Genomic DNA, 19,094 nt, shown 5'->3' with positions numbered 1-19,094 from the left:
TGCAGATTAAGTCTGTGGGCCTGTTTGGAGGGCTTCACTGGTCCCAGACTGTTTTCTCCCGGTGGGATGGGAGATGCCTGGAATCCAGAGGGGGGCGTGTAATGGAGCCAGTTTTGGGAGCTTTCCTCTGGGAAAAGTGCTCAACTCAGTGGCTACTTTCACCAATTCCTGAGAAAACTGTGCCATAATATCAACTTCAGAAGCACATCTGCAGAGTTGGAGTCTTAGAACAGCCCGGGAGAGTTTTCCGGGGGAGTTTCTGGTGTCCTTTGCTAAGCCCTGGTGCACAGGGAATATTTCTTATTGCTTTAAAAAATTTATAACAGTAACATACTCTTAGATTAGGGACGGTGGCTCATGCATGTAATCCCAGCACTTTGGGAGGCTAAGGCGGGCAGATCACCTGAGGTCAGGAGTTTGAGACCAGCCTTGCTAACATGGTGAAACCCAGTCTCTACTACAAATACAAAAATTAGCCGGGTGTGGTGGCAGGCGCCTGTAATCCCAGCTACTCGGGAGGCTGAGGTGGGAAAACCACTTGAACCTGGGAGGCAGAGGTAACAGTGAGCCAAGATCGTGCCACTGCACTCCAGCCTGGTTAACAGTAAAACTCCGTCTGAAAAAAAGAAAAGTAAAAGAAACAAACAGTAACACACTCTTAGCAAAGACATGCAAGTGGGCAGAGTCACCAGGGTAACAACCATTCACTGCTTGCTGTGTATTCTAACAGACCCTTAACTGGGCATATGTAAATATACAGTCATATATTTAATCATGCAAATGGAACTTGAACTTTACCATACAAATTTTTTTTCACTCCACAATATATCATGGGCATTCTGCTATGTCAGCTCAAATGCCTATTTTTATTTTTAAATTTTAAACTTTATTTTTGTTAGAGACAGGGTCGTGCTCTGTTTCCCAGGCTGGAGTGCAGCAGTATGATCATAGCTCTCAGTAACCTCAAGCTCCTGGGCTCAAGTGATCCTCTAACCTCAGCCTCCTGAGTAGCTGGGACTACAGGCAAGTGCCCATGCCTGGCTACATTTTAAAAAAATGTTTTGTGGTGGCATGGTCTCAATATGTTGCCCAGGCTGGTCTCAAACTCCTGGCTTCAAGCTGTCCTCCTACATTGGCCTCCCAAAGTGCTGGGATTTCAGGCATGAGCCACTGCAATTGGGCATATATATATTTTTTTTAATATATGGTGTCCTATAGAATGCACATACCTTGATTTATTTAATCATTTAATAGGCAGACTTAGGAACTCTATCCTGTGTATTTGCAGGTGGCATTTTAGAAATGAAGGCATAAATCTGTTAAAAAGGTCACACTAGTAGTGGGAAGAAGTGGTACCGCGATGTTAAGTTGCGTTAAGCACTTTAGAGCTTTTGTCTGGGAGTTTCTACTCCCATACACTCAAGATTTTAGATTCTATGGGAGTAGAAATATGAGTTAATAAAGAATTAGAAGCCAACGAGGGTCTTGTGTTAAGTAGACTCACAGGGGCCAGACATCAGTGCTGTGCAGAGGGCCAGGTGGGAGGGAAGGGCGGGACCTTCTACCCCAGGGATGTCTTCCAGTCTTCAGGACCGCCTGCTTGCTTCTGAGTTGTCTGCCTCTTGTTGAGGCTTCATAGATCCAGGTTAAGGGTGCTGGCTCCAGGCAGCCCCTAAATGTGGGTAGCTTTCTGTTTGCTCTGCCTGCTCAGATCCCATTAAGAAAGCCAGAACGGCTGGGAGCGGTGGCTCACACCTGTAATTCCAGCACTTTGGGAGGCGGAGGTGGGCGGATCATGAGGGCAGGAGATTGAGACCATCCTGGCCAACATGGTGAAACCCTGTCTTCACTAAAAATACAAAAATTAGCTGGGCATGGTGGCTCATGCCTATAGTCCCAGCTACTTGGGAGGCCGAGGTAGGAGAATTGCTTGAACCTGGGAGGCAGAGGTTGCAGTGAGTGAGATCACACCACTGTACTCCAGCCTGAGTGACAGAGCAAGACTCCATCTCAAAAAAAAAAAAAAAAAAAAAAAAGAAAGAAAGCCAGAGAGCATGGGCGGTGAGTGTGAACACAGCAGCCAGCTAGGGGTTCAGGTGTCAGTACTGAGGTCTTCCTAGGACAGTGAACCTGACCTGGGCCCTTGCTGCACTTCAGATTTACAGAAACCAAATCCACAGCGCAGCAAGGGCCCATGTCAACCTTGAAACCCTGGGATAACAGAGCTGCAGGCAAAGTGAAGTTTGGTCACCTGGAAGCATTGTTGGTGACCTGGCACAGGGAGGCTCTGCTTGGCTTCAGTCACATGGCAGGGTGTTTTTGTGGTTCTTTGTGGAGGTGGGGGGTGAGAGGCTGCAGGTGTGGGAGAGGGAGCAGTTGGAAGTTGAGTGGGAATTGTAGAGCATCTGCTGGAACAGAGGGCTGGGCAGCATCATGTCTGGAAGGCACGCCCATGTGCATGTGTGCTGTGTGCTGGACTTGGCCTCTGTGACCGGTGTGTGGTAAGAGCCCAGGCCTGTAGTCCCACTTGCAGAGGAGCTAGTGGCTGGGGTCCTACAGCCCCTGGCAAAGTAGAGGGCCTGGATGCTCGTGGGAAGAGCATGCACTCTTGGAGTCAGACAGGCTGGAGCTGGAGGCCTGGCTTAAGCTGCTCGCTGGATGACTTGAGGCAAGTTAAGCTCTCTGAGCCTCAGTTTCCTCATCTGCAAAATGAGATGATGGTAGTTTTAACCTGAAGATTATTGTGATCAATAAAAGTAGGCTGAGGCCACAAAAGACTTCAGGAAGTACTCATTCCTTTCTCTTACTTTCTCCCTTCTTTCTCCTTTGTCCCTCTGACTTCTTGGACATTAGCCAGAGAGCTACCGCTGAGGCTGTGGATTTCTCAGGGGCTGTCTTCTCTTCCTCCCCTCCTTCCCTTTCTGCCAGCAGCCACTATTGCTCTTTCTTCCCGGTGCTGTCTGGGGAGTTACGCTGGGGAAGCAAAGCTTCAGGAGAGGTTGTTGGATGATTGTGGGCACTGGCTGCTCCCTGCCTAAGGCCCCTCTGGGCAGCCTGGTGTTGGCTTTTGCCAACATGAGCTGGCATGAGTCACCACACGCAGGCCTTGGGTCCCACTTGAGACAGTGAATGAGTGAGTTGGTATAAGGAGCTTCCCTGTGACAAGCTGCTGGCTGTTAGAGCATTTTCCAGACCCGGTCATCTACCTTCCTGTTAATAAAGGAGGAAGCAACTGGGTATCCCCCCAGATCTTAGCTAAGCATTGACTCCCAGCAAATTTTTGCACAATTCCCATAGGGGACCTTTGATTCACACCTCTGGAGAGGGCATAGTTGGCAGCTGACCTCCAGACTCCCAAGCCAAAGGAGATGGTATGTCTTCCCTGGGAGACCTCTGCTCCTGTCCCCTGGGCTTTTAGTGAGTAGACTTGGAGCCTTTAGCACCTTCTTAAGGAGATAGGTTTTCAGACTGGGGAAAACCACCCACTGCTCCTTAGTGTTTCGTATTTTCGTCATAAGTTTGAAGGGACTACTGATTGCCATTTGTGTGGCCCATCTGCCACTTGCCAAGTCCTATGCTGAGCATTGGTCTGGCAGGAAGAATTGAAATATTTGGCTCAGAAAGGGACAGTCCTCAGCTGTGGGAAGGGCTGAGGTACAGCTGGACTTCTTGGAGCCAGGGACATGAATACTCCATCTGGTCTCCATTTCTGATCCTGGCTTTTCTCAGCGGGAATGTTGGCTTCATTTTCAGAGGGGCCTTCTTCAGATGTTTCCTAGAAACACGATCCCCGAGGGCTCTCGTCTCCTGTCTCGCAGTTGCACTAATATTCTGCCTCTTTCTCTACTCTCCCCAGTCTATCTCCCCACTCCCAATTCAGAAAATCTCAGGGAAGGTCCTCATTAGCCCAGTTAGGTCCCATGTCCAACTCTGAGACCAGGGAGCCAGGGGCCTTGCTGGACCTGCATATTGGCTGGAGGGTGGAGGTGGGAAGAACAGGGTAGATAAAACGCCAAGCATCCACTGCAGGTAGGTGTGTCTCCCAGTTCCAGATGGCAAAGCCAAGGTGACTAATCCTGGGTAGTCTGTTAGTGAGTGGCTGCCCGGTGACTGGAGTCAGTCCTCTTAACCACTCCGCCACACTGCTCTCTGCTCTCTGCTGGCTGGAAGGAACTGTGTTAAGGCTGTCAGTAGAAAAGATGAACAGTGTGTGTGCTTCTAGCCTTCCAAGACCACACAGGCCAAACCACAGGCACACAGAAGCTTAAGATAAAGGAGGAAGTGGAAAAAAATTATGCAGGTAATATGGGCAAGGCGCGCTGGGAGTTGAGGAAGTAAAGAGCTTGCTCTGGGTAGGGGCAGGATTGGGGTCGGCAGGTGCCTTCTGGTGGAGATAGGGAAGTGTGTTCTAGTTGTTATGAAGAGTCTAGGGCTTGGGCTGGACAGGGAGGAACTGATAGGATAGTGAAAACTCTCATTAAACCTTTTTCTGAATGGTCCTCAGGGGTCTAGAATTGGATCAACCCTAATCCTTGCTTCATGACATACTTTTGTTCACACAGGCCCTGCTTTTGTCTTGTGTATTTTCTTTCTTTCTTTTTTTTGGGGGGGAGATAGGGTCTTGCTCTGTCACCCACGCTACAGTGCATTGGGGTGATCATAGCTCACTGCAGTCTCGAATTCCTGGGATCAAGCATTCCTCCCCGCTTTGCCTCCCAAAGTCTGTAGCTGGGACTACAGACGCCTGCCATCATGCCCAACTAATTTTTCATTTTTTTATGGAGATGGGTCTTGCTTTGTTGCCTAGGCTGGTTTCCAACTCCTGGCTTTAAGCGATCCTTCCGCCTCGGCCTTCCAAAGTGCTGGGATTAGGGGTGTGAGCCATTGCACCTATCTTATCTATTTCAAATAATGCGTTAAGTCTGTTTTAATGCAACTTAAACAGAAGTTTGCTTGAATGTAGTTCTACTTTTGCAAAGATGAGCTAAATACATTTTTTAAAAATCTTCATTTTAGCATCTACGTTATGGGCTTGGTCCTGGAGTGGATTAAAAACAATGGAGGTGCCGCAGCCATGGAGAAGCTTAGCTCCATCAAATCCCAAATGATTTATGAGATTATTGATAATTCTCAAGGATTCTATGTGTAAGTCAATGGATTTTATCTCATATTTTGCCGCTGTGAATTTAAAACCATGTGTGTACTGTGTACCTTTGAAAAGTGGACATATTCACCTTTCTCTGAGACTTTAAAATGCTGGTGAGTGTGGGTAGGTGGGTGACCCTGGCCCCCATGAGCAGAGGAGTGGGTGGTAAGTTCTTCCCTCCTGTACGCCACCCCAGGGCTCTCAGGCTGTGGGACCTGTGTCCCAGTGGGTAGTGATGTTTATCACACCAAAGACATCGCTCTGGGAAAGAATCTCAGTTCACCCCCTGGGGTGGGTCCCATCTATTCCCTGCTTGCTTTGCATGTTTTCTGGGAAAAAACACATGCACTTTCTGGAATGTGTCAGTTTAAGGACTCCTGTTAGAGACCTTTGGGATAAATACTCACTCCTGGCCTCCTCTTCTGCATTATTTCCCTTTTTAAGAAAGTTACTGCTTTCCTTATTATAAAACAGATGCTGTTATCCTGGAGTCTGTCAATGGAGTTGGCTTTGGCATGGGTTGACTCCAGTTTAAATATTTCTGTGACCAAATGATTAATGCAGAAGTCTTAACCACTGGCCCTGCACCTGCGTGGGCCGCAGAAAATGTGTGGGTCTTGTATTAGTTTCCTGGGGCTGGTGTAACGAAGTACTACAGACTTAGTGGCTCAAAGCATCAGAAAACCTAATTCTCACTCTTCTGGGGCTAGAAGCTCAAAATCAAAGTGTCAGCAGGGCTTTGCTCCCTCCAGAGAGCCATGTCTTGCCTCGTTCAGCTTCTAGTGGCTCTGGGTGGTCCTTGGTTTGTAGTTGTGTCACCCCAGCCTCCACATCTGTCTTCACATGGCCTTCTCCTTTCTGCCGTGTCTTCCCTTCTTTCTCTTAAAAAGAGAGGTCTTTGGATTTAGGGCCTGCCCAGATAATCCAGGATGATCTCATATCAAGATCCTTCACATAATGACATCTGCAAGGCTTGTTTTCCCAAATTGGTCCTGTTGACATATTCTGGGGGTTAGGACATGGGCATACCTTTTCATGGGTCACCATTCAATCCACAACAATAGGCCCTTCACCAAAATGTCAGATGTGAAGCATCCAGTGCAGTGCCTGGGATGCAGAGAAGTGTGACAGGCGGTATCTTCATTTGCTTTTCCCTTTCCCTCAAGGTGGGTATGGTATGTGAAGACCAGACTTTCTGCTGTGTGCATGTGTGTGCGCCTACACATATACACAAATGCTTAAACTCATGCACCAAACTGAGAACCCCCTTCTTAGTGGTCATTACTCTTTGGGGTTCAGTCTGTTGTGACCAAAATACCTGCCTGATGGTAAGTTGGAAATTTGCTCTTTCTCTCAGAGAATTCAGTGGCCACATGGGACACACAAAATGATGCCTCAATCCTAATTTAGAATTGTATTTTTTAGCCAAGGCTTACTAACACATCTCCATAACTACCCATGGGTGGGCAGTGCTGGTGTACTTTTTGGATGGCATGCTGCTGCCACCTTTGTTCTTGCAATGCTTGTTGCCTCCTCCTGTGAGTTCTTGGCATGCTGTGGCCCTCATCTAGCTGCAAGCCCAGGGGGAGTTAGGCTTGGCAGGATGCCTTGGCCTTTGGGCTCGTTTCCCAGATGCCATCTCAGGGAAACGATACACACTCTGCATTACTCCCTGTTCTCTGGTTCTGTGCAGCAGAGAAGCAAGTGCAGGCTGGGGGCTCTGTGCTGGGGAAGCTTCTACCCTAGACCTTGATGTGTGAGTGGGGAGGCCAGGATACCCTGCCTGTGCTCACAGAAGCCATTTAACATGCACAATTAGCAGTAGGTGTCCAAGGAGTTCACAGCCAAGGGCTAAAGAATGTGGCATGAGCCTGGAAAAGGGTGATACTGTTTGGTTGGAGGTGAAGAGAGGGCTTTTGCATGAGCTTATTATGAGCCCTGGTCATGAGTAGAATTAGGCAGAGAAGAGGGCAGAAGAACTTTTAGAAAGGTTAGGACCATCCCTGCAAAGGCACGGAGGGAAGAGTGTACAGTGTGTTTGGGGAGCAGAGCATGGGCTACTTGAAGGGGATGGCTTATGCCAGGATTGGAAGGAAGGTCTGTGGAAGCTTCTGAGGATGTGTTTAGTCTACCTATTTATCATTCGTCTACCTGCCCACGCATCCATCTATCCATACACCCATTCACTCATCCATTCATCTGTCCACCCATTCACCTATACATTCATCCACTTATCCATCCACAATTGACCCACCCATCCATCTATTGATCCACCACCTGCCTACCTATCCATTGTCCACCTACTCATCCATCTATCCATCCATCACCCACCCATCCTTCCACCCACCCATCCACCCATTTATATATATACCCACCCATTGATTCACCCATCCACTCATCCATACATCCATCTTTCCACCCATCTATCTACCCACTTATCCATCCATCCATCCATCCACTCATCCATTCTCCCATCCATCCATCCATCCATCCATCCATCCATCCATCCAGAGAATGGCGCCTGAGCACCCACTCTGGACTAGCCTTGTTCTAGGCTTCTGGAAGACCAAGAAGAATAAATCATCTTTTCTGGCTCACTGAAAAGTGCTGAAAACCTGAATGTGAGTAAAAGCACTTGGTGGTTATAGTGGACAGGAGACCAATTTTTCTATTAGCTTTTAGCGCTATATATTTCTCAGGAGATGTGTAGGCACGATATTAGAGGACAGAAAGAATGGAGATACCTCTGAGAAAAAATTAAAGGAATCAGGAACAAAATAAGAAAGCATAGAAGGAATTCTGGGAATCTCCTGAATCCATCTCCGCTGTCCCTGTGTCCTTTAACTCCAAGCACTCAACCTGAGCCTCTCCCAGAAGGCAGCCTGCTGAGCTAATGTGGCAGGCAGGACTTCTGGGGCATCTGGCCACCCTTCACACCCAGAACTCCTCACTCATTTATGACCTGCCTTGATCCCGGACTTCTGGTACTTTTCAGAATAAACGTCTTTGTGGGAACTCCCACCACCCGCTTGGCTGCCTGCCTGAGCATCATCCCAGGCACTTGGTGTCCTGTGGGACCTTGTTGCTGGTGTAGAGAGGAGGCTTTACTCTGTCTCTCTTCTGTTTACAGCTGGAGACTCCCAGGCTGTGCCTGAACTCACTTGTGTTTTCAGGAAATTCTTCTTTTCTCTGGCACTGTGGAAATACTTGAACAACATGGCCCATGGGAGGTGGGCACTTTTAAAGAGGAATACCTAGAATTAGAATTTGCAATTTACCACCACCTTTACTCCTGTTTTGTCTCTGAGAAGATGCACACCTTCCCACTTCTATGCCCCCTGACTCGTAAGCCAGCTCTTTTACTTAACATAGTTCCAGGTTGTTTGCTGGGGGTTGCACCAGCCCTGCCAGTGACCTTGGCAGGGAATGCTGGGACTAGATAAGAGAACAATTGAAGCCTCCAAGTTGATTCCATAACCCAGTCACCACATCGTGCTGGCTGGACCCATGTTGAACCCAGGTGGCCTTAGAAGTCCCACTTTGCCATTGTGGTGCATGTGACCTTGTGCAAATGACCTAACTGCTCTAAGCCACAGTTTTCTCATCTATACGATGGAGGTAATAATGATACATACTTCTTGTAACTGTCAAGAGAATTAAAAGGAAATGTTTCTGAATCAAGAGTATATAAGGATTGAGAACATTTCTATAGTAAGGATTGAGGACTCTCGTGCTGGTTAATTTGTATAAAGCTCTAGAAACAGCGCTTGGCACATAAAAAGCATTCCTTGCATGTTAGCTCTTAATATCATTATTTGTGATCATTATTCTGTAAAGAAATTAGGATATTCCTAACACTAAGTGCTTATATAAGATTATGTAATATAATTAATTATATATATATAATAAACATTAACTTTATTACATGAGGATGTCCAAGTGACAGATTCCGTGTCTGGATCTGAGGTCACCTTTATCACCTTATGTGGGTGCCAGGCCTTAGGAAAGAGAAGGAGGCAAGTGATGGGTCTAGTGAAGACCCCAAAATAAAATGAAGCAGGCAGAGTCCTAGGCACCTTACACATGTGAATGCATTTTGTCATCACAACCCTGTGAAGTAGACATTGAGCCTATGCGACAGAAGCACAGATAGAACAAAGATGCAGCTGGGAAGTGGGACCAGCAGGGTATGAACATGGGGGTGGAAGCCTCCTTCCAGAGCCTCTGCTGCTGTCTGAGTCCAGGAGTGCAGAAGGCCTTAAAGAGGCCATATTTCTCAAGCCATAAAGTAAAAGCATGACATATTTAAGTCCGTGAAAATTTAAAAATTTTGTATGACTTAAGACATCATAAGTAGAATTAAAAATGACAGAATGAGAAAGATGTTGTAGTATATAACACAGAAAGGTTACTATCCTTAATATAAGCAAGAACCCATACATGAATGAAAAAGGATAAGGAAATAAAAATGGGGGGTGTGGTGGTTGCTAATAGTATGAGGAAACAACTCAGAAGAGATGCAACTGCCTCTTAGACACATGGAAAGCTGCCGACTTCATTACCATTAGTTCCTTAGCTATTGCAGATTAAAACCATGAGATAAATTTTGCCTTTGATCTGCAGGCATTAAAAGGCTTGGTAACATCTGGTGCCAGCAAGGGAATGCGTTTTTGGTGAGAGTATAAATCTGGACAAATTTGGAGCAAAGATTGCAGCATTCATTGTAATTCAAAACTCACATGTGCTTTGACCAAGGATTATTTCTTCTTCTTCTAATTTTTTTGAGATGGAGTTTCGTTCTTGTTACCCAGGCTGGAGTGCAATGGCGCGATCTCGGCTCACCGCAACCTCTGCCTCCTGGGTTTAAGCAATTCTCCTGCCTCAGCCTCCCTAGTAGCTGGGACTACAGGTGCACACCACCACCAGTTAATTTTTGTATTTTTAGTAGAGGCGGGGGTTTCACTATGTTGACCAGGATGGTCTCAATCTCTTAACCTCGTGATCCACCTGCCTTGGCCTCCCAAAGTGCTGGGATTATAGGCGTGAGCCACCGCACCCTGCCGACCAAGGATTTTTATGTCTACACATTTACCCCTCCCAGCCCTCTGCCTGGGTACAGTGCTGTGCACAAAATTAGGCACCAGCAAATCCATTGTAGGATGTAATGGTGAAGATATGGAGACATGCCCATCAGTAGGGTCTGATGAAATAAATTAGGACCTGTGGGTAGTATGGAATAACTGCATTGAGAAGGATGGAGTGGGTCTCTCAGCAGACATGGGAAGATGACTGTGTTATGTTATCAGAGCAAAAGGAGCAAGAGCAAATGCAGAAAAAGACGAATCTATTAGTCTTTGAAAACGACAACAAGGCCAGGCGCAGTGGCTGATGCTTGTAATCCTAGCACTTTGGGAGGCCAAGGTGGGAGAATTGCTTGACGCCAAGGAGTTGAAGACCAGCCCGGGCAACGTAGTGAGACCTCGTCTCTACAAATAATAATACTAATAAAAATTAGCCTGGTGTGGTGGTGTGTGCCTGTAGTCCCAGCTACTTGGGAAGCTGAGGTGGGAGGATCGCTTGATCCCGGGAGGTGGAGGCTGCAGTGAGCTGAGATTGGACCACTGCACTCCAGCCTGGGTGACAGAGTGAGACCCTGTCTCAAACAAAAAACAAAACAAAAACAAAAAGCCTACAACAGTGATCTATACATACACATGTACACATAGACACACATACATGTATACACGCATATACACACAGACGTACATGTGTGTATCTAAAACGATCCTGAAGAATGCGCAGCAGACCATTAGGGTAGCCACCTCTGTGGGAACAGGGGTGGCAGAGCATCATATTTTTATTTAAGATTTTCATAATCGTGTACAAATTTAAAATTAATTTTTTTTGACAAAACCAGGCAGTTAGGAGAGACATTTGGTGGGCTTCTCTCTTTTCACGTGCACTTCCTTTGCATTCCTTGTGTATGTGGCACATCGTTTCAGAGGGGCCTGACTGTGGAGTGATGTTTCTTCATCGCCTGCCCATCTCTTGTAACTTTCTTGCATTCCCATCTGAGCCTTACCACCTCTGTGGGACGCGTGTCCCTGGCTAAAGGGGTATCTCTGCGTGTTCCTCTCCCCTAGTACCTTGGGAAGTCCCGGTGTGTCTCTGAGCAGTGTCTCCCCAAGGGGACTCTCTGGAACTGTCATCCCCATGATAGGAAGGCCTTTTGAGTCATGGGGGAACACTGCGTTCCTGTCTGGCCTCCTGGGGTTCCTCCATTACGTGGCCGTGGAGCCACTGAGAGGGTTCAGGAAGTCAGGAGTGAGGAGGCCTGCCTAGCTTTGTGAATGCAGCATTTCCTAGTTTCTCTAGCTATGGGAACTGCTTTCCCAGAACGCCTGTTGACAGCTTCTCCATGTTCCACCTAGACGTTGGGAAGTGTGTCTCTTTCCCTGGCTCCCACTTGGACTTTCTGCTTACATACTTGTAGCCCTGGGATTACCAGCTGGTTCCACACCCATCCAGGGCCCTCTCAGCCCACCTTGACCCCTTCTCCTACTGCGCCCCTCAACTCATTTCAAGCAACAGACCTGATCACCTCTGAAATCTGGTGTTAACTCCAGGGGTTGCTCACTGGGGAGCAGGGGCTAGATCCAGCCCATAGTGATGCTCAGTGGAGGTCACCCTTGTTTAAATACATAATTTGAGATCTAGGTTTCTTATTCCATAATCCATGTGTCTCTGAAAATGGGCAAAGGCAACTTTGACAGGGACAGCCATGTGTTTCAGGAAAAAAAAGGGAGAGCCTCTTTCTCTGTGGAAGTAAATACTAGTAGTCCTCCACGTTTAAAATGGGAGAGAGCTCGTTTGCACCTTTCACATGGGCACCTGTCCTACTCATTTATGGGAGTGGCACAGGGACCTGCTGGCTTTGAGTCTGCCACCTAATGCTTGAAACTCCTCAGTGTCCGCACCTCAGGCCCTAGGCCTTTTGACCTAGAAAGTATTTTTTTTTTCAGCCACTTCCTTTTTTTAATTTCCAGTTTGAATTCAATGCAAATTCATAGCATGAGACGTTGCTATGAATCAAAGCGTAAGTACGCAAACTCAGTGTACAATCCGAAATAGATATGCAGCATTCAGGAATAAAGCAGAAGACAGGTTCATTCATGTGCACAGTAGCTTCAGAGCTGTGTGATCTGGTTGTTCCTATATAGCTTCCTAAAAATGGAGAAAAATAACTTTGGTCATCAAGACTACTGTGCCATATTAGACACTGGAACCCTAGAAAGTTCTTCGTAAGAGCTTTCCAGCAGGTCTCTGGGCTTCACCCTCCATTGTCTCCTCTGTGTGTTATAATTGTTTGTCTAAAACACAGACCACCTTTTGTTGTAGAAACCGGATTACTCCTCATTGCTCAAGGATCCAGTCCAGTTCCCCACAGGGCACTCCACAGCCCCGGCCCTGTGGGTCTTCCCAGCCACCCCAGCCGGGAAGCCAGTGCTCCAGTTAAATCAGCGGACTTGCTCGAAGCCTTTGTGCCTTTGCAGATGCAGCTGTCTGCCAGATGCCCTTCCTTCTTTTCATCCATTGTAACCTGTCTGCATCCCCTCCCCTGAAACCTGTCAGCCTTGCCTCCACAGAATTCCTTATCTGGCTTCTCTGCCCTTGCAACCTTTGTTATGTAGAGTAATCGTGATGCCCTCCGGAGCCATCTCTCTGTAGACTAGGAGCTGTTAATTTCCCTTAGTCTTTTTTTTCTCCCTCCAGTCCCATACTAGAGACATTCTCCCATGAGTAGTGCATAAATATTCATTGCATGACAATTTAGTCTTTAATATCTCCCTTTTATGACATTATTGCTTTGTGAGATCTTCTACTTTCACGATAGGATGGGTAAATTATAGGGAGAGGAACTGTAAATACAGATACTTAATTCTTCCTGCTTTCAATTTCTCTCTCCCTCTCTTTATTTATTTATTTATTTTTTGGTAGAGACGGGGTCTTGCTCTGTCACCCAGGCTGGAGTGTCGGCTCACTGCAACCTCCACCTCCCGGGTTCAAGCAATTCTCCTGCCTCAGTCTCCCAAGTAGTCGGGACTAAAGGCGCACACCGCCACGCCCAGATAATTTCTTTTGTACTTCAGTAGAGACAGGGCTTCACTGTGTCCAGGCTGGTCTTGAACTCTCCTCCCACCTCAGCCTTCCAAAGTGCTAGGATAACAGGTGTGAGCCACCATGCCCTGCCAATTTTTTTCTCTTAAATTAAATATGCTTTTAGTTGCTCCACCTCTCTGATTGGAGCCTCACATAGGAAGCCTGAGGCAGTGGAATATCAAAAGAGGGTAACTGCTGAATGTTTAATTTCAGTGTCAGCTGTGAAACCTACCACTTCGAATAATGGGGCCAGGAATTCAGGCTCAAAGTCTTTTCCGCGTATTTGGTTCCCCCTTTTGGCCTCTCTTTTGCTTGAAGGTGTGTACTAGACTCTCATTAACTTTAGCAAGAATTACAGATGTGGCCTCAGGGTGCCTCTCACACTGCCTTCATTTGCTGTAATCTTAATGAATTCCACCCCATGGAAGTATAAGAATAAAATAGGATATACTTGGGCAAAGGGAAAGAGAGGGTTATTACCCATTGTACTTTTTTTTTTTTTTTTTGAGACGGAGTTTCGCTCTTGTTACCCAGGCTGGAGTGCAATGGCGCGATCTCGGCTCACCGCAACCTCCGCCTCCTGGGTTCAGGCAATTGTCCTGCCTCAGCCTCCTGAGTAGCTGGGATTACAGGCACGTGCCACCATGCCCAGCTAATTTTTTGTATTTTTTTTAGTAGAGACGGGGTTTCACCATGTAAACCAGGATGGTCTCGATCTCTTGACCTCGTGATCCACCCGCCTCGGCCTCCCAAAGTGCTGGGATTACAGGCTTGAGCCACCGCGCCCGGCCTGTACCTTTTTTTTTTTAATTGCAGAGTAATGTCAGCTGTTTTTCCATTTATCTCCTTTGGTTGTCAGTGAAAAATAATTTTGGCTGCTTATTTTCCAAAGCAGAAACTGAAGTCAAACATGAAACTTTTCTAGACAAAAATTCACTGATAATCATTTTGGAGAGACTATGTGCCTTATGCAAGGTGCTGGGAATAAAAAGATGAATTTATTCCCATAAATACATATACCTACTGTGTGTATACCCAGAAAAATTAAAAATAAAAATTTTTTAAAAAGATAAATGTATTAACAGGTGCTTATATAGTATTTAATGTTCCAGACACAGTTTTAAATTGTGTCAGTTATTTATTTCTGCATCATAGAACACCCTAAAACTTAATGGCTGAAAACAACCACCATTGTCTTCCTCATGGTTCTTTGGGTCATCAGGTTGGGCAGCGCTCAGCTAGGGGTTTCTTCTGCTGGTCTTGGGATGCCTCATTCGACTGAAGTCATCATTTGGTTATTCATTTGGAGCCAGATGGTCTACAGTGGTTTCACATATCTGGCAGGTGATGCTGGCTGTTGGCTGGGACACTTATCTTCAGCATGCTGTCACTTCAGACATGCTTAAGTGACAGCAATATTTTAAGAGAGTGAGAAGAGGCTGGGCGTGGTGGCTTACGCCTGTAATCCCAGCACTTTGGGAGGCTGAGGTGGGCAGATCGCTTGAGGTTGGGAGTTTGAGGACAGCATGACCAACATGGAGAAACCCTGTCTCTACTAAAAATACAAAATTAGCCAGGTGTGGTGGCGCATGCAGGTAACGCCAGCTACTTGGGAGGCTGAGGCAGGAAAATCACTTGAACCCAGGAGGCAGAGGTTGCAGTGAGCTGAGATCATGCCACTGCACTCCAGCCTGGGCAATAAGAGTAAAACTCTGTCTAAAAAAAAAAAAAAAAAAAAAAAGAGAGAGAGAGCAGGAAGAGAGGCTGTAAGTTCTCTTGAGTCCTAGCATTGGAAGTTGCAGAGTCTGCTGTACTCTCTTGGCCAAAGCCAGTCACAAGGCCAGCCTGGATTCAAAAGATGAAAAACTAGATTCCACCTCTTCTTATTTTTAAATGGGCCACAAAAATTCTCTATAAACACTGATTTATTTAATCCTCACAACAATTTGAGGTGGTTGAGGTAGGTTCCTTATTATTCCCATTGTTCAGATGAGGAAGGTGAGGCACAGCTGAGAGAGGTTAAGTAACTTGCTTAAGGTCACACAGCTTGGGGCAATATATCATGGTAAGTCCTTTGGAAGTTGCTGCACATTATTTTTACCTTACAGCCACTATAGGACCAACTTATTATTTCTCCGCAGGCTTGAAGGGAAAGGGGTCAGTCATAGTGGCCGTGTGGCTGCCATGTGTTGGAAGCTTAATATATGTAATACCACTAAACTGTCACAACTTGTCTGAAATGAAATGGAGATATTATTATTCCAAGTATCCAGGTGAGGAAACTGAGGCTGATGGAAATTAAGTACAAATCATACAAGGGGATGATAACCCACTGTTCCATATGCAAGAGTCTGATTTCCCTAAGTTAACACATGTGCTGGGGCAGATTTTTTGTTTTTTTAAAAAATCTCATGTGTGCATCTAGGAAGTGTTAAAAAGTGAAAAAAAAAAAAAAAAAAACATTTGTCGTTTTGTTGATGGCAACCTATACATTTCAGAAAAGTAACTGGAATAACAAACATGTTTTTCAGATGTCCAGTGGAGCCCCAGAATAGAAGCAAGATGAATATTCCATTCCGCATTGGCAATGCCAAAGGAGATGATGCTTTAGAAAAAAGATTTCTCGATAAAGCTCTTGAACTCAATATGTTGTCCTTGAAAGGGCATAGGTGAGTACATCTGCAGTCCACAAGCGTGGCAAAGAATTGGCTTAGTTTCTCAAAGGCAGAATAAAACAAATCTATAGGAGCCTGCTTAGCTTGGAGAAGCAATTATGTAATTTGTTGGGCCCACCCAGCTGTTACAAGGATATGCCTTCCTGCTGTTGTTTATGGAGCCCTTTGCATAATTCCCCAGCTGAGAGTATAATGGAACTACATCTTCCATGGGGGTTTTGGCAAAATTACCTTTAAAAATCTCTTACACTGTTTGTATAGCACAGAGGTTGCCATTCCATCTCTGCTGAGGCCAGCACCACTCTGGTTTGGAGGTAGAACATTATTATTCCCTCTGAATATCAAATTGCGTAGCTAGTCTTGCATGCTCTATGAAAAATAAATGTCCTCACATGAGAATAGCGACAGGGAGTTGCCTGGCCCCCATCTTGCTAGCAGTGTAAGAGGAGGCTCATGAATGGTGAGCAGAATCACTATCTTCTTCCATCTTATCTTTTCTTCCCCGCATCTTGTTTTCTTTCTTTGCCAAGAGTGAGTAGTTCGAATGACTCTAAGTTAAATGTGAGCATGGTGAACCTTCACAGCTTGAGGGAGAATTTTCTGATGACTGAGAGGTGTGAAGCTCTGTACCACTTGTCTGGAGTTTTTAGGTGGGAGACTGGAGACAATGGTCTCAGGTGCTGCAACTCTCATGAGCTGGTAGCTAGAAAATGTCATTTTGGTGCTAAATTAGACATTTTTCTTCATAATGGTTGGATCTTTGGTCATTCTAGGTCTGTGGGAGGCATCCGGGCCTCTCTATATAATGCTGTCACGATTGAAGATGTTCAGAAGCTGGCCGCCTTCATGAAAAACTTTTTGGAGATGCATCAGCTATGAACACATCCTAACCAGGATATGCTTTGTTATTGAACAACATACAAACTTTAAAGTAACTTGGGGATGGCTACAAAAAGTTAACAAACAGTATTTTTTTCAAATGAACGTGTTTATTATGAACAGCAGCAAAACATCTATAACTCTGCAAAGCTGGTGGGACCTAATGTTCGCCTTAATTCTGACTTAAACTGGAAGGATTTTAAGAAATCTCATTGCTTTTCTAACAAATTCCAGCTTATTTTGCCTTTGCTGCTACTTTTTCTAGTTAGATTTCAAACTTGCCTGTGAACTTAATAATGCAAACTGCAATTAATTATTTCTGGAGTCATGGGAACACGCAGCATAGAGGGTAGGTGGGGCCCTCTAGGTGCTGAGTCTAGACATCTGTGGGCTTGGCAAAGAATTGGCTTTCTTTCAAATGCAGAATAAAACAAATCCATAGGCGTCTGCTTAGCTTGGAGTACCAGTTATATAATTTTTTAGGCCAACCCAGCTGTTACAAGGATGTGCCTTCCTCCTGTTGTTTATGAAACCCTTTGCATAATTCCCCAGCTTACAGTATAATGCAGCTACGTCTTCCGTGGGGGCTTATGGGTTCAGCGGCTATTGATTCAAGGTCAACACTGACCATCGGGGGAATGGTTTAGGAGTACCCGGCAAAGGGCAAACTGTAGATCCATCTTTTTACTGTTATTACAAGAGTAGTGACATACTTTATATATGTTTCTATTAGCAAGGTCTGTTTTTAATACCATATACTTTATATGTCTATGCATTTGTATTTCTAATAATACAGTTATCACTGATACACGTAGAGACTTTTAGAACTTATTAAAACCTTGACCTTGTGCATTATAGCATTCCATTAGCAACAGTTGCATCCCCTTCTCAGTCTTCCCCTTCCTCTTTTTAACCTGTTTTATGAAAAAGAGCTAGAAGTTCTTGATTTGTTTTTACCCTTCTTTCCATAGGTGGAAGAGAAAGTTGATTGGTTGGTTGTTTTTTTAATTATGCCGTTAAACTAAACATTTCTGTTAAATTACCTTATCCGCTGTTCTCTTGACTGTTTTCTTTGTAATGTTTGACAATGAGAGTGATACTTTGCTGAAAAGTCTTCCCCCTATTGTTAACCTATTGTCAGTATTTTATGTTGCATATGTGAAGAACATTAAAGTCCTAAAACATCTAAGCCTTGTCAATGAATTTCTCTACCTGCTTTTCAGACAAATAGTTCTTTTTTAAACTTTATGATGCGAAAGCTTGAGGTCTAAAAATAGCACCTGCTAAGGGTAATTTAGTTCTACCAAAGGTGTGAGACTTAACTCTCGTGCATCCATTTAAACAAATTCAGCACAGCGTGGGGGCTTTCCATTTGCTTTTGGAACAGGCGTTAATCAGCAAACCACCTTCCATCAAAGCTCAAGGTGTAAAGTTCTGCAAACTCTGTCCCATTTGCCCTAGAAACATGCCACTAGAACTGTTTTGAGCTATCTTCCTGTTTCGTTTGATTGCATAATGAGGACTCCGCCAGTTTCTTGTCTCATCTCTGCCCTGGTTAGTTGGCTCCCCTGTTCAGGTCACAACCTCCAAGGCTTTGTTCTGTCATCTGTAAAAGGAAGGTTGAAATAATTCCCCCACTTACCTTAAGGATGTTTAAAAGTTTAAAACAAGAGCTTGATGCAGGATGTGAACAATAACCACAATAAAGTCTTAAGGAGCGAAAGCCAGGCAGTCTATGGATTCCAACTAAGTGTTCACATACAATAGTCACACTCAGTAACCTTCCTCACTCTTTCATATGTGGTTGTACATCCCTGTCATCTGTACCAGACCTGTGCTTCTCAAATACCTACTTATTTTCATTCCATTGCCACGCCAGCTCTGCTGTGTCAGCCCTCCGTGGATTATTCAGCAGCCTCTTCTCTGCCCCCATATACCCCTCCCACCATAGCCAGTTGGACAATAACTTCCCCTTTTGCTCCTTGTTGATGCTTAAGAAGTCCAGAATTCCAGCTGGACACAGTGGCTCACGCCTGTAATCCCAGCACTTTGGGAAGCCAAGGTGGGTGGATCACGAGGTCAGGAATTCGAAACCAGTCTGGCCAATATGGTGAAACCCCTTCTTTACTAAAAATAAAAAGCCAGGCGTGGTGGTACATGCCTGTAATCCCAGCTACTTGAGAAGCTGAGGCAGGAGAATCTCTTGAACCCGGGAGGCGGAGGTTGCAGGGAGT

The 19,094-nt window shown here is 45.5% G+C and overlaps 1 protein-coding gene across 1 annotated transcript in view; it reads left to right on the top strand.

Annotated features, from left to right (window-relative positions):
- PSAT1 (phosphoserine aminotransferase 1) overlaps positions 1–18,049 on the top strand; it is a 33,381-nt gene extending 15,332 nt beyond the window's left edge. The window contains exons 7-9 of the mRNA XM_032290873.1: positions 5,017–5,145; positions 15,838–15,975; positions 16,755–18,049. Of these exons, the coding sequence (XP_032146764.1) occupies positions 5,017–5,145; positions 15,838–15,975; positions 16,755–16,860 (373 nt within the window). The 3' untranslated portion in view covers positions 16,861–18,049. The remainder of the gene's footprint in view (positions 1–5,016; positions 5,146–15,837; positions 15,976–16,754) is intronic.
- Positions 18,050–19,094: the final 1,045 nt, after the last annotated feature.

Source organism: Sapajus apella, unplaced genomic scaffold, assembly GCF_009761245.1.
Source record: "Sapajus apella isolate SASKATOON/1434 unplaced genomic scaffold, GSC_monkey_1.0 scaffold24, whole genome shotgun sequence".
Classification (NCBI taxonomy): domain Eukaryota; kingdom Metazoa; phylum Chordata; class Mammalia; order Primates; family Cebidae; genus Sapajus; species Sapajus apella.
This window is presented reverse-complemented; position numbering and strand designations above follow the sequence as displayed.